Source organism: Rattus norvegicus, chromosome 5, assembly GCF_021556685.1.
Source record: "Rattus norvegicus strain SHRSP/BbbUtx chromosome 5, alternate assembly SHRSP_T2T, whole genome shotgun sequence".
Taxonomy (NCBI): Eukaryota; Metazoa; Chordata; class Mammalia; order Rodentia; family Muridae; genus Rattus; species Rattus norvegicus.
In genome coordinates this window covers 64,771,723-64,787,474 of record NC_141538.1, presented here as the reverse complement: position 1 = coordinate 64,787,474, position 15,752 = coordinate 64,771,723, and the positions used below count along the sequence as shown (strand labels likewise).

At 47.1% G+C, this 15,752-nt stretch overlaps 1 protein-coding gene across 4 annotated transcripts in view; it reads right to left on the bottom strand.

The window, feature by feature from the left end:
* The window catches only part of Frmpd1 (FERM and PDZ domain containing 1), a 167,029-nt gene that overhangs the window by 29,189 nt on the left and 122,088 nt on the right, over positions 1-15,752 (bottom strand). For all 4 annotated transcript variants that reach the window (XM_087548952.1, NM_001107937.2, XM_087548953.1 and 1 more), the window contains 3 exon segments: positions 11,309-11,466; positions 10,437-10,539; positions 6,837-6,882 (listed from right to left, as the gene is read on the bottom strand). In XM_087548952.1, coding sequence (XP_087405078.1) covers positions 6,837-6,882; positions 10,437-10,539; positions 11,309-11,466 — 307 coding nt within the window.

Here is a 15,752-nt window from a genome sequence, read left to right as displayed (position 1 = left end):
GTAAACCCTTACACAGATCATGTCAGGTCAAACTTGAGCAGTGTCCTATATGAATGAGACCAACAGGTCATGATCTTCCTGCCCACCAGACTGTTTCCCAGCTGGCACCCCACCTTCCCTTCAACTCTCTAGCCAGTCTTTTAGGCCAATCTTTAGGATGTCCGTATGTATAAGATGCTGCTCTGGCCACGTTCTATGTAGCTGAGGGAAGAGATCTGTAACAGCACTGGGGAACTTTCTGGAAGCCATGGACTTAGATATCAACACACCAGTACCTGAAGTGCATGAAATGAACAAATGGCCCTGACATTTTAGTAAGAAGACATCGTGGTGTTACGCGGTGTGACTGGGCATACAGCTGTGATTCACCACCTCAGAGACATAGCTTGCTTTCAGGCCACAAGCGTAACAAAACCTAGAGCGTGAGAGGGAACCATAGCTTTGTTCCCATGAAGAAACTCTCGGTTTTCCAATCTGAAAGAATAAATGAAATAGGCAAAGAAGAAGTTGAAATCCAAAGTTATGAGCTCAAGCCCCCGATCCAGGTGAATCTAGAGGGGCGAGGAACCAGAATATGCCACAGCTGGTGCTGCCCAACATCAGAAAGGGAGACATATTTACAAACTAGAGACAACCAATATCAAGCTCTCTGCAGCAAACATGGACGATTCCAAAAGCGCACACTGGAAAGCCTGTTGTTAATCCTTGGTAAAAATCTAAGAGATGAGGAGGTGGGCTTTTCAGCATCGATCACTGATGACCAAGGAGTCAGCAAGGACAAGTCAGAGCCAACCAAGTTCAGTTTTCTTTGGAAGACGGCATTCAAAATAGACAGAGCAGGGTGCCATGGACATGTCAGAATTCCTTCGTTCTTGCAAAGCATTTAATAACCTCTCCCGTAATCCCCCTTCGGAGAAAGCTGGATGCAGAGCCAGTAGGTGGACTTGGCAAAGGTTTATCTGCACTCGAAATAGTTCTGGTTTCCTTTCTCTTCTTCTTTCCCCGTCTTTTCTTGTGCTGGGGGATCAAACCCAGGGCCTTGTTCTTGTTAAGTCAAGGGAGCTGCCACTGAGTTCTAAGTAACTCAAACTCCCTTTGGCTTAACCCTTATTGTTGATATTTAGCAACGCCTCAGGTGAAGGCAGAGAAAGGCAGAACTATAAGAGGTCATCAGGGCCCAGAGCACAGTGAGTATTCACAGCAACGGGCAAGCGGCACCACTGTAAAGACTCAGGAGATGGAGCGACCAGGGGCAAAGCAGAGGCGAGACCCAGAGAGCAGGAAGCTACAGGAGCCCATCACTGTATCTCATGACAGGGAGGGTAATTCCCTGAGCATTAGGCCAAGAGCTGAAATGTTAAAGAAAATTAGCTGGCTGAGAACCAGAAGAGAAGGAGCTCTGAGAAGAGGAGGCTCCTTGACAGGAAAGGAGGAAGATTATACCTGGCCATCGTCAAATGAGCCTTTCAGTCTCAGGACTATAAAAGCATAGCAGGCTAAAACACCCGGCCAAGCTACATGACCTGATGTGGATTAATAGGAAGAGCAACTCCGAGGATTTAAAAAACAAAAAAAATCGATTGGACAAGCACGGGATGGGGGCCTCGGCCTGGAAGCTATTCATTTGAAAACCAGCTCAGTATCTCACTGACCACAAGTATCACCCAAGCCAGCAGTGTGACTGGCTTTGCCAAGTGGGACTCCAACCCCGAGCTCCAGCAGCATTCCTGGTGCATACCAGAAGTGACCCTTCATTCCCGGGGGCACTCTTTGGCTATTGGTGGAAGCATGGACCTTTCCAGATGTCGCCATTTGCAAGGGTCACTGAAACTATAATTCGTCCCGAAACCCATGGGCGGAGTGCGAGTGAGGAGTAATGGATCAGCTTGAAGACAGGAAAGCCGTATAGCCAGATCTCAGAGTAGCTATCTCAGACAACTGGGACAGTCGCTGGGAGTTACGAGGACATAGGGTCTGGCACTCCTGGAACCACAGAACTGGCTGCATACTTCTTCATCTGTCATGGAAAAGCCCAACTGATGGGCCCCTCTTTGCTTTCATATCTGCATGTCAGCACTGCAAACTAGGCACCCCAGAGTCTATAACACACTGCAAACCAGGCACCCCAGCGTCATCTGTAACCCACTGCAAACTACTTGTGCAAGTGCACTGATATTTTAAAGGAGCAATTTGGCGGATATGAACTACCCTTTATCCCAGGACTTCTGAGCTCTTCCTGGGTTCACTGATAAAATGTGCATCTTTGCTGCAGAGTTAACACTTTAATAGTATTAGGGTAGGAAAATTTGCTGGCCAAGAGAATGGCATCTCTGGCCTGGCTAGACCCCTATGCTCCAGTTGGGCTGGTTCAATCTGTCTGGCTAAGAGACTCCCAGGGAAGTGGGGGGTGAAGAGGTAGGGGGCTCACTCCCAGCCACCCTAACAAGGTAGATGTGATAATTAGCTCTTTAATAAGATACTGTTCTTTTCCCCTCCCAGAATCCCCACCCCTAGTGCAGCAGCTCACTGGAGACAACCTTGTGAGGGCTGGGGATCGGCCCACTTTTCTGAATTTTTAAGGAAAGCATTATGTTTTCTTTTTCTCTTTTCTAAGCACGCTTTCCTTAACACCTTGGCCTCCCCTGGGGGAGGGTAAATCTATCACTGTGTTGGAATGGATGTGCCACAGCTCATGTCTAAGACACACTTTAAGGAGGGGCAGTACTCACTTCAGCCAGAAATCCTGGTCCTATTAGAAGTCATCCAGCTGCCAGAGAAAGATACCCATTGTCCACTGCAAAGGGCATCAAAAAGGGGATCCCTGGAGGGCCGAGGAGACAGGCAGCAGACTTAGCCACCCGGAGGGCAATCCTAGAACCAATGGGGCATCTTCAGATCTTGATCACCCTGCCCAAACCAAATTGCTCCAATGCCTAAACTACACACAAAAAGAAACCAACAGATAGAAAAGGAAGACCCTGGGAAGGTCAAAAACAGGTGGCCGTTCTTGCTGGACACACCCCCTGCTCTTCTTGGAAGAGAAATAGTCACCAAACCCCACCAGACCACCCACCTAGGGGCATCCAAGCCAGATGTTACATCCTTCAACTAGACAACCTTGTCAAAAACACTGTGTCCAGATGAGCCACTCGTACACAAGTGAACCCCAAAGGAAGGGGGAAAAGAACCCTGGAAGGAACTCATACCCAAAACAGCACCCCCAGAGAACACTGAGAAGTAAACTTTACAGAAATAAACACCACCATTCGACTAGTCAGTGGTGGTGCACGCCTCCCATCTCCTACCTCCCAACACTCAGGAGGTAGAGGCAGGCCAATCTCTAGACATTTTGGGGTCTCCTACTCCCTCCCTGCCATGGCGCTGCGTGCTCGCCTTGTCGACCTCCATGCCGGCTTCAGTGGCACAGCTTCCTCCTCTCTCCTCCACGCTCCTCCACCAGACAGGCTGGGCTTCACAGCCTGCTTGTCCCAGGGCTTCCAACAGAGTCCATCCTTACGTTCTTTTCTTAATGAGACTGAGAACTCCAAAGGGGACTCCCCTTATGAAAAGAATGACTAGTTGAAAAGTTTTTGCATATTTCTACAGCACCCTTGCCAAGGGTGACTCAGTGTCACTTCGTGAAAAAGGCGGGGCACATGAAGGTCAAATGGCATCACCTTAGAAAGTGTGGGCTCCAGAGTCTGACTCCCGGGAAATGAACCCGTCCCCCCCACCCCAAAACAGGGTGCCACACAGTGAGCTGTGTTGCCACAGCATCCATGATCTGCAAAGGTGGGGATAATGAGTCTGTTCTGTTTGTAAGATTTCCTTCCAGTGAAAATTATATAACGTATTCATTGCTAGTACAATATTAAAATAACATAATTGAGACAAAAAATGCAGACTTGGGACCAAGGTGATGGCTCAGTGGTGAAGAGTCCGTGCTGCCATAGGTCTAAGTGTTACACATCTTTAATCCTTCAGCGCTCAAAAGGCAGAGGCAGGTGGATTTCTTTGAGTTTGAGGCCAGCCTGGTCTACATAGTGAGTTCCGGGACAGTCAGGGCTACATAGTGGGTCTTGGTCTCAGAAAAACAACAAAGCAGTCCCTGCTACTCTTCCGGAGGACCTGAGCTCGATTCCCAGCACCCACATCAGGTGGCTCAAACTACCTGTAACTCCAGTTCCTAAGAACCTGACACCTTCTTCCAGCTCCCGTGGGTACTGCATTCATGTACACAAACCCACACACAGACACATGCATGTACATGGAATGCAAAATTTAAGCCAGAATGTATTTGTCCACAAAATGCATGTCCTAGAGAAATAGCCATTAATGTCTACGCTTTGGATTTTATAATTGCCAAACTGTTTCAGTTATATGAGGATTCCAAGAATCGACCATGATCACAGCAACACCAAGCTTCCTTGTGCTTTGGGACACTTCTGGAAGGGACCAGCCTATGGTCAGGGCATTTCTCAGGGGTCCTGGTGGGCTCCCCTGGGTGTGTGCACACATTTCTGCCTGGAAACCTTGGTACTGGAACACAGATCTCCCCCAACACACACACACACACACACACACACACACACACACACACACACACACTTTCCAATTTTTAAGCCGTACGGCTACGTGCCATTTTTCTGCCTCACAGAACCAAATCTTTATTTTGTCCATTTCGTGGAACTCCTGCGGGAAACCCTCACCGAAAATGAAGACTAAGAAGGTTCCCATTGAGATGATAATAAGCTAAATAGAAAGAAAGGCTCGCCACCTGCACTGTTATTTACACTGATCAGCTTTCTCCATTTTTATATGGGGGTCACATTGTTTCACAGACAAACTCTGGCTAGAATAAGAAAGCCTCCACTCAGCCCGCACAGAACATTCAGCCTGTCGTATTTATAGCAAACATTTTAATTCTAATTGGGTGACTTTCCCCGCTACTGCTCCCAAGAAGTAAAAATAAAACACTTGTTGAACAGGGAGATGAGACTAGCTCTTTGTTTATGGAGTGTTTGAACCACAGAAGTGTTACGTTTTCACGAGACCGAAAGGGCCATTTCTTCCACAGTGCTTCTGCCTACAGCTGTGTGCACAGGAAACCCTTAATAGCCAGTGGTCTGACAGTCAGTCGTCCATATTGTTTCTATCTTATTTTTTATTTCTTTAACAAATTTAAAGTTACATTATTTTGTGTGCGCTCATGTGTGCATGTGTGCCTGTGGATTCGTGTGTGTGTGTGTGTGTGTGTGTGTGTGTGTGTGTGTGTGTGTGTGTCTGTAGTGACAATCACATGTCACTGGGCCCACACGGAAGTCAGAAGACAACATGGAGGAGCTGGTTCTTTATTTTCAGTATCTCAGTCTCACTCAGGTCATCGGGCAATCAGCAGTACATAGTCTACCACAGCATATGGTGTGTGTAAGGTTGCCCGTATCCCAGCGACTTAACACCATTGAGACTGGTTATACAGAACTACCGTACTCACTCTCAGGAGCCCGAAGCAGAATTCACTATAAGAGGTAGATTTTGGTTCTTAGTATTCTCTTTAATCATGTTAGTTGATTATTGAGGCAAGATCTAACATAGCCTAGGCTAGCCTTCATCCCGCTAAGTAGCTGAGGCTAGCCTTGAGGCTAGTTCTATTTTCTCCCAACTTCTTTTCACTTCTTTGATTTATTTCCTTTCTAACTAGTAGAAATAGTTAAGATTATCAATTTTAGCCTGATCACAGCTTCATTACATAGTAATTTTGTGGTTGTTTCCACATGGCCCTGGCTATCCTAGAACTCACAAAGTAGACCAGGCTGGCCTCAAACTCAGACTCTCCTTTCCAGTGCTGGGATTAAATGCCTGAGCTACCACACCCAGCTTAGTTTCTATTTAAAAACATTTAGGAAATATTTAAATATGTTTAGGAAAAGAAATCATTATAGTTTTACGTTTTTTGTTTTGTATATTTTTTAATAGGATCTCACATACAGCCTAAGCTCGCCTTAGGCTTGCTCTGCAGCCCAGGTTGGCATTAAACATTTTATCCTCCTGAGATCAAATCTCAGTCTCCCGAGAGCTGGGGTTTTAAGTGTAAGCCACCACACCCAGACCTATATGCTTTTTTTCCCCCTTAATTTAGGAGTGGTTTGCTGCACTTTCTTGATAATCTAGTATGCGGTCAATCGGACTAGAATATTAAATACATTATTAAAATTCCCCATGTTACTCCCACTTCTTTTTTTGATTTATGCCTAGTTAAATTCTCAAAATGTGAATTTTTTTTGTCAATATCTCCTCCTTGGCCAGTCTGTTCTTTCAACTTGATCCCACGAGCTTACCTGTACCTGTGTTTGATGGTCCTAGGCCTGCTATTTTCTGGCTTATCACACTTACATCCTGCCTTGCGGTTGGGCTCTGCGGATAAAACTGTCACACCCAGCACTTTATTTGGTGCTTTGGATGATCCGACAGACAGACAAGGCAGTTACTGTCACCTGCCGTTTTATCGAGTGAAAACCTGAAGAAGAGACTTGTCCAAAGTCATTCCCCCAAGCCTGCCTTGGAGCTCCCTGTTTGAGGTCCTCTCCATTAGCACACTGCACATCACAGGTGATCTCCTCCCCTGAACGGCAGGTCCCCAAGGCCTGGACCACATCTGTTTCCTCCACTTATGGCCAGGAGGACATCAGGCCATACTGGCTGACTAGCCATCCACTGCCTGGCAGCTGCCACCCGCTGCCCTCTGCCCTATTGTATAAGGGATATCTCCAAGGGGCACCAGAGTCTTAGGATCAGGGTGAGTGAAACTAACATATAGGGAAAAAAAAGAGGCTTACCGATGTGCAGCGGACGACTGTAATTGAAAGAGCATCTTCCGTTTCTCTGAAAAACAGAAAAGGATAAAAGAACATTCGTGTGTGTGTGTGTGTGTGTGTGTGTGTGTGTGTGTGTGTGTGCGCGCGCGCGCGTCACTGGTGTAGTGACTGTGATAAACCCTACTCCTTTGAAAGGCTTCTTTGGCTCAATGCTGGATCTCCCTGGATGCCCACTTCTGCCCTCTGTCCACTCCACACCTCAAGGCTCTTCCTTTAGTGTCATACGGTAGAAAACTCATGCAGTGGATGCTGGCCCGTTTTATGTGTGTGCTTTGTTTCTTTCACAGTGACAACACAGGTAATCTATCCTCCTATTTCAAAACACACAGGCTAAACACTCCTAGCACCTATCAGAGAAGAGCCAACTGGTCTGTAGTGTCTGGGCACACACAGTCACTGGGTGAGCCCAAGCATATAATCAAGATTCGGAAGGGGCATTCCCGTCGCAAATTATAGTGAAGATTTCAAAGGTGATCTGATAGGTAACTGTCACACCTCTGCTTTCTTTAAGAAGGGACCAGGAAGGAGCAGGAGTAGACCTCCCATGCTCCCCTCTCCCTCTGCCCCCAACCCCTTGCCATGCCTACAAAAAGAAACAGTTTGAAGCTTTTATTTGCCTTCTTCCAATACAGACATTTAGGTCAATGGAAGGGGATACATCATCCCCTCCAATGGTTAAGCTCGACCTGAGGGCTGCCACTGTCTGAGGGCTGCCCCTGCTCCAGTTCATGTGAGCACAGGCCTTTTCAGAGGTAAGTCACAAAGAATCCAGGGCTCCAGTGCTATACAAAGGATACTGGGCCTCAAAAGATTTGTCAGGTTATTCTGGATTTTTTTTGTCTGTCTGTCTGTCTGTCTGACTGTCTGTCTGTCTGTCTGTTTACCCTTCTCAACAAAAATGAGTGAAAACTATGCATTGCTTTTAGACCCAGGACACCAAGCTCCATGCCGAGATTTCCACAAGCACAGGAGCAGAGTCCCAGCACACCTCCATCAGAAGCCCATCCTGGCCACCCGTCTCCAGGAGAACGACACAGGATCTTGCTGTATTGGCACCCAGGATCCTCCATAATTTGGAATTAACCTCCCAGAATGTTACTTAGGGCAAAGGGAAGTGTTCCGTGCACCTCTGCACCCATCCTACTACTGTCCAAGTTTATTATTTTACCCAGCGCGTTGTCCAAGTTCTACCTGGCAGGAAAGGTCCTGCCCCAGGGGCACGGAACCCAGATGCATCGAGCTTGCCTAGCATGCATAAAGCCCTGGATTTCATCCCCAGCATCACACAGTCTGGGTGTGGTCCTACATGCCTGCCTCCTAGTACTGGAGAGGTGGGGGCAGGAGGATGTAGAGCTCAAGGTCAGGTGAGTTTGAGGCCCGCCCTGGATACACAGTCAAATAAATAAATAAACAAACAAAGAAAGTGAAAAGGGTACAACTGAAATATTTCTGGACTCTTCTCTGCTTTGTCAAATTGCAGCTTTATCCTAAGCTGGGAGTCCCCTGTGTTTGCAGCTTCTCTGCTCCATTTAATGCTGAATCTGCTCACCCTCATCTGGGAAGGGTGTGTGCTACGCTGATCTGCATGGGCTTGCAAGTGGCTGGGGAGCAGATTGCCTCTGCCTCTGGGTTCTTTGCCCAGACTAGATGCTCAGTGAGCAGACAGGGGCCAAGTATTACCTAAACGCCCAGTTCTAGACTGCGTCTTAAAGTTATAACTACATTTGTTGATCCCTCGGAGTTCAGGGCTGACAGAACTATTAGTAGCACTGAAAAAAAAATCTGTGGGGAATGATCCTCCTTGGGAAAACAGCCCAGTAACCTAGAAAGCAAACTTTGAGGCTTCCATACTTATTTTTAAATAAAAACCATCGAATCCTTTCCTGCCCGCTTCACCGACTCAACTATGCCTCTGGCATTCCTGAAGCAATATTGGATTTGGCTTCAGAGATTCTCTGTGAGCCTTAACTTGAACTGTCTGTCTCCACAGTAAGACTGTGTTCCCTGAGGGCGGAGATGGGGTTCTGCATCCTCAGTTCCTCCTTCTCTGGCTTGTGGATGTTACCTGTTACTGCTGCCTGAGATACGCTCGCAGATGAGCGTACCACGACCCGATGCCAGGCCAGCCAGCTCACAGAAAGCGCATGCTACACTCACCAAACCCCGCTTCTCGTTTCTGTGAACATCAAAGTCAAAGCAGTACTGAGTGGAATTAAAAGCCAAAGGCTGCATGTGTCCTGACGTATGCCTCTAGCCTGTCCCCACCCCAGCACTGACTGTGGTCCACCTTTAAAGGAGGGTGGCCAATTCTCTGCGCTACGTGTTCTCTTATCTTACGGAGCATCCTCTGTGCGTGTGCCTTGCTCTTTCCTGGGAAGGTCCAGGCAGATAGGAAAGCATTCACGTAAATCACCATGACACCACAGAAAGCTGTCGGTGCCACATCACCAAACCACGTGTATGTCAGTCAGGCTGTACTAGAACACTCAAGAAGACAGTGACAGGATTAAAGACAAACACTGGCATCTATTTACTTCAAGCTGTGTCACATGCTACCACCAATCCTCCCAGGGTAGGGCCTACATAGAATCCACCAGTATACTTACTCCCCACAGTGCTTAGCCTGGAGTTTAGGCATAGTGGATAAATATGCGTTCTAGGCTTGCCGAAGTCCTACAGGCAGACTAGCAAAGCAGACTTATAAAGGTAACTTTTATTCACCCGATGGAATCGTTGTCTCCGAGGTTCACTGCCTCAGTCTGCTATCCTAGGCTTAGTCCCAGAAGCTTCTAGCCTCCGTACAATCTACTCTAGGCCTAGAATATTTTTCAGTCGCTGAGACTTACTGCTGAATAAGCTCACCCTTCCTAGTTCTTTCTAGACTCTAACTGGTTGGCACAAAACTCCTCTCCGAGATGACTGATTCAAACTGGCTTCTTTCAGATTTTGACTGAATTGCTCTGCTTGGCCTCAGACTAACTCTAGCAATTTGTTCTAATCTTCTGGCTCCTTCTCATTCTTCGGCTCATTCTGTCTTCGCTGTGTCTAGCTTGTTCTCCCTGTAACCTGTCTCTGTACAACTCCCCCTTCTCCTCTCCCTCTGTGCTGCTCTTTTTCCTCTCTCTTCTCGTGAGAGGTGGGCCTATCCTACTCTGTCAAATCTTTCTCCGATTCATCACTTTGTCTGCCACTCAGTTGGGCATCACTTTCAAACAGGGGTGCTCCCTTCTACAAACTAACTTTACCTTCATTGTTTGGGATTAAAGGTGTGTACTAAGGGTGTGCTTGTATTCCAGCCAGAGGGATTAAAGGCATGTGCTACTGGACTGAGCCCCATCACAACTAGAAACAGTTTTTTTCAGTAAATCTCATGTAGGGCTCACAGTGTGCTATTTATATTTCAACAGGGCCAGGTAGAAGACAGTCATTGCCAAACGCCACCTTCTGAGATGGCTGGAACTATTCTGGGCTTTAAAGGGGACGGGTCAGCCTCAGCACTCCTGAGGCTTCACGTTGCTCTTCCATCACCCGAGTGGCTGATGCCGTAAGACAGGCAAGTACCTAAGAATATCGACCGCTCGTTCGCACGAAAGATCTTCAGCCAGCTCCTTGTTCATTTGGAGAATCTGATCACCAGGGAAAAGCTTGCCGTGAGCAGAGCCACCTGTTGGATAGAAAACAGATAATTGCTCAGGCAGGAGGGTGAGCCGCCACCAGTCACAGGGCACCTCGGAATGGCAGCCTAGGTCACATGGGCACTGGCTCATATGAAGCATAGCTTTTCTCGCTGTAAACCGCAGGAAAGCTAGCTGTTTCCCTTCAGTTTCAATAGATGGTAGAGACTGTCCACAGAAAGTCAAGGAACAGAACTATCCAGACCATCACAGCTGGTTTGAGTGTGTGGACAAGGAACTGAGTGTGTGTACATCCTTACATATGTAAACGGAAGTTAATACATTTTGACCAGCATCAAGCCTAACACCAATACACAGCTCAAGCAGGAAAACAAAGGCTCTCCCAGCCTGCTCCTCTCCCCTCGGGCACAGCCTATATTTCACAGAGACTCAGTGAAAACAAATCAATCATTTCTATTATTCTCTCCACAGAAACTTGCCAGCCAGGACATGCAGGAGTCAAGGAGGAGGGCCAGCTTATCCAAATACCCTCCCTGTCCCGACATAGGGCCTGGAAGCCATGGGAGTGCAGAGCCCTAGCCAAGACCAGTGGGAGTCTAGGGCTCAGAGTAGCAAGTGTTCCTGGGGCCACTCCATTCTGGCGCCAAAGGAAGGTGAGAAGCCCTAGAATGAGGTCAGAATTTTCCAGCTTCCCAGGAGCACTTTCTGCCTGGTCTTATAGACCAGAAGACAGGGGTAGAAGGGGGTGGGGGGGTGGGGAGAGGCCCAGCTATTTTCCCGTTTCCCCATCAGCCCTACCTGCTGTGACAGCCACCACTGTGAGGGGGAGAGTCTCAGAAATGTGGAATCCATAGTTCTGGAGGAGGACATCTTTGTCTAGTGTCACTGTGTGCTGCACTGCCGTGAGCGCCTGGGCTGGATTCCCGGGTGGCCCATCAGCGGCAGCGACTTTAGCCCTAGAAGAGAAGGAGTAGATGTTAAAACAAGTAAACAGAACCTCGATAGGTGGCTACCATCCGGGCCATAGAGAGAGAGAAACACCTGAGGCGAAGTAGATGCCAGGCCTTTTCTTTCAGTACTGGGCTCCAACCAGGGCTTTGTTTGTGGCAGGCAAGAGCTCATGTGCCAGCCCTCCGTGTTTGGAGATAAGGTATGGTTACACAGTCCAGGCTGGCCTCACTCGACATCTTTATGCCTCTGTCTTAAGGGTTGAGCGAGATAAGGCACAGTACTGGGGACAACACCAAGTAGGACTTAGCACCACCTCTGGAGTGACATCACAAGATGCTGTGGACACCAGAAGGCTGAAGAACAGGGACGGGGACAGGAAATTCTGCCTGGAAAAGGTAGAGCTTGAATTGGACCTAGACACACATAGCTCAGGTTCTGGACTACAGAGTCAATGACTAGAAGGACAGATGGGTTGACAGGAATTCCAGTAGGACAGAATGCTTGAGTAGAGGAGGAAAACCACAGAAAGCATAGGAATGAAGAATTACTCTGTTTAACGATTCCATTTTGATTTTTTTATGTCTATGTGTGCCTGTGTGTCCGTCAGTGTGTGTGTGTGTGTATGTGTCCGTGTCTGTGTCTGTGTGTGTCCGAGTGTGTGTGTCTGTGTGTGTCTGTGTGTCCGTCAGTGTGTCCGTGTCTGTGTCTGTGTGTGTCCGTGTGTGTGTGTGTGTGTGTTTGTATGTGTGTGTGTCCATGAGTGTGTCCATGTGTGTGTGTGTACATGTGTATGGGGGAGACTCACAGAGGCTCCTCTGGAGCTGGACTTACAGGAGGTTGTAAGTTACAAACATGGGTGCTGGGAACTGAAGTCTGGTCCTCTACAGGAGGAACCAGTGTTTGAACCTCTGAGCTGTCTCTCCAGCCCCAGGGCTACTCTGCCTTGATGTTTGCTGATGGGCTTGTTTTACAGATGAGCGCTCCTCAGCTAGTTTATCGATTCACCTCTCTAATGCCTCAGTGTTGCTCTCTAAAAACACACACAGTCTCTACATCTAAAAGCAGGGAAGCTGAAAGCTGTGTTTTCTCCCATCTCTCAAAACCATGAAGCAAATCACAAACTCTTTTTCATCTGTCTGTAGCAGCAAATGTTTTTTTTCCTACCTTAGCATTCGGTGGTTGATTCTGAGGAAGGGCAAGGAGTGCTGGGATGCGGCGTTTACCAGTATTATAAACAGGAGGGCTGTGGAGATGGAACAGGCCTCTGCAGGTGCTGTCTGTAACTGGTTCTCATCTATTTACTCAACACTGTCAGGAACTCTGCCCGATGCAACAGGACCTTACCTATCGGGCTCTGTCATTTATAATGACCTCAATACCAAACAAGAACCAGGAAGGATTAAACAGTCTCCAGAGCCAGTTTTCTGAGACTGTGGAGAGATGACCTGAGTCCCATGGCTTAGAAGCAGGGGTGGGGGGCTCCTCTAGGAAGTTAACATGTTAATACAAAAAGATCTCCAGAGAGACCTAACACAAGGCAGGAAACCATGAAACTGTACATGACTTAAATCATAACTAGTCCTGATTAAAAACCCAAACTTTAAGCCAAGCATAGTGAATATACCTATAATCCCAGCTCTCAGGAGGCGGCAGCAGGAGCTCAAGGTCACCTATAGACTGAGCCATATAAAAAGACCCTGTTCCCAAAACAAAAACAAACCCAGCAAGGCATAGCAGCCCATACTTGTAACTCCAGCATTCGGAAGGCAGTGGCTGGAGGCTCAGGAGTTCAAGGCCACACTGTGCTACCTGAGATGGTTTCAGAAAAACAACACACAGGAAAAAGATTAGATTTACACGTATGTATGTGCAAATCTGTGTGCATGTACACACAACGTCAAGTACCCCTGGGGTCAGAAGAGGGTGTTGGATCCCCTGGAATTAGATTTGTGAGCCACCCAAATGTGGGTGCTGAGGACCAAACTCCATCCCTCCAGACCCAACTTTAAGGCTATAAAAGGGCTAAAACATCTCTTCTCTGCTGGAAGGCTGAGTCAGGATGACAGAAGAGCCTTCGAGTTCAAGGCCAGCCTGGGCAACAGAGGAAGACATCATTGCCTCTTTGCCTCTCTCTCTCTCTCTCTCTCTCACACACACACACACACACACACACACACACACACACACACACACACACACACACACACACATACATACACACACACACACACACACACACAGAGAGAGAGAGAGAGAGAGAGAGAGAGAGAGAGAGAGAGAGAGAGAGAGAGAGAGATTGGAGCCCCAGGAATAGCTCAGCAGTCAAGAGCACTTGCTGCTTTTGTAGAGGACGGGTGCAGCCCCTACTGACAACACAGGCGGCTGACAACAGCCTGTGACTTGAGTTCCAGGGAACGTGATGGCCACTATGGCCTCTGCACACCCCAGTCAAACATACAGTGCACACGCATACACACACGCAGACAAAACATGCACACATAAAATAAAATAAGCTGTAAGAAAACCATTATCTGTGTTTTCTAAAAAGTGAAGGATATTATGGCTACTTAACGTTACAGAAGAAAACTTTAGTATTGAATCAGGGATGAATAGGACAGGAAAATGAACATGCATCACCTTTCTTCATTTTAATTTAATTTTATTTACTGTGTGTCTTGTGTGTGTGCGTAAGTGCATGTGTGTGTGTGGTCTGTGTGTGTGCGTGCACACGTGTGTACGTATGTGTGTGTGTGTGCATGCGTGTGTGTGTGTGTGTGTACGTGTGTACTGTGTGTGTTGTGTGTGTGTGTGTACGCGCGCACGCATGTGTGTGTGTTCTTCCATATTTACTTGGTTCTGAGGACTGAACCCAAGCTGGAAGGCCTGCGTGGCAAGCACTTTTTTGCACTGAAACATCTCTTTGGCCCCCACATTTTCCTGGGCTATAAAAGAAATTGGTGGAGTTGCAGGATAAAATAAAAGTCATAGAAAGACTCCAATAACTCATTAAAAACAGATTAGTTGAAGGTATATTCTATGCCAGGCATTTTTAATGAGCTAGTGTTAGGCAGCCAGAAAGCGCCGTCAGAAGATCCCACAAACAAAATTAGCAGCGTGTATTCATTAACTCAAGGTCAGAGAGGTTTACTTAAGGGGAATGACGAAACTGTCATTGAGGCCACAGAGGAAGACAAATCCGGTCCAAGTCAGATTGGGTTCCTGGGGGCAGGGAGAGGATTAAACATAGAACAATAAAAGCGCTCCGTTAAAACACAGATTTGATGTCATATGGATTAGAAATTCTCTCAGATTAAAAAGTAAATTTAGAAAAGTAAGTCCAGGCGTGGTGGCACATGCCTGTAATTTCAGCACGGAAGACAGACCAAGAGTTCAAGGTTATCCTTGGCTGCACAGTGAATTTTAGGCTGGCCTGGGCTATCTGAGACTCTGTCTCAAAAATAAAAAAAAACACCCCAAAACAAAAAAGAAAACAAATGTTATTAGCTAACAGGAACAACAATGGCAGTGGTAGCAACAGCAGGGGCATGGCCGCCACTGAGGAGTGCTGGGATATATACCTTATCAGATTATGTCGGCCCCTCATAATAAACACAGGGGGGATTTTTGCTTTTATAAAGAGACTGAATCTTGATTTTTGTCTTATTATTGTTAGTTTTCAGTTTTTATTTTAAATTCATTACTTTATGTGTATGAGCGTTTGTCTGCATACATGTATGTGCACCACATACATGCCAGTTACCCTGGGTAACCAAAAAAAGACATTGGATTCCCTAGAACTAGAATTACAGGTGATTGTGAGCCACCATATGGGTGCTGGGAACCAAATCCTGGTCCTCTGTAAGACCAAGACCTGCTCTTTACCACTGAGCCCTCTCTCTAGTCCCCACGCAGATAATTAAAAACCAAACTTAAAAATAAATATGCTTTACAACTGTATTTAGACTGGTGGAAACATTGTCAACAACCAATAGGGGATAGTTAAACCAAACCCCGATAGGAATTAGCCCCCAGCCAGGTGGTAGTGACCTGTGCCTTTAATCCCAGCACTTGGGAGGCAGAGGTGGGAGGATCTCTGAGTCTGAGGCCAGCCTGGTCTACAGAGCAAGTTCCAGGACAGCCAGGGCTACACAGAGAGACCCTGTCTCAACAAACAAAACAAAAAATGAACTCCCAAAACAAAACAAACAAAAGAATTAGCCTCCAAACTGTCCATCCACAAAGTGTCAGAGACCTGTAAAATTGAGACATATGAGGAATCATGGTTTGGAAA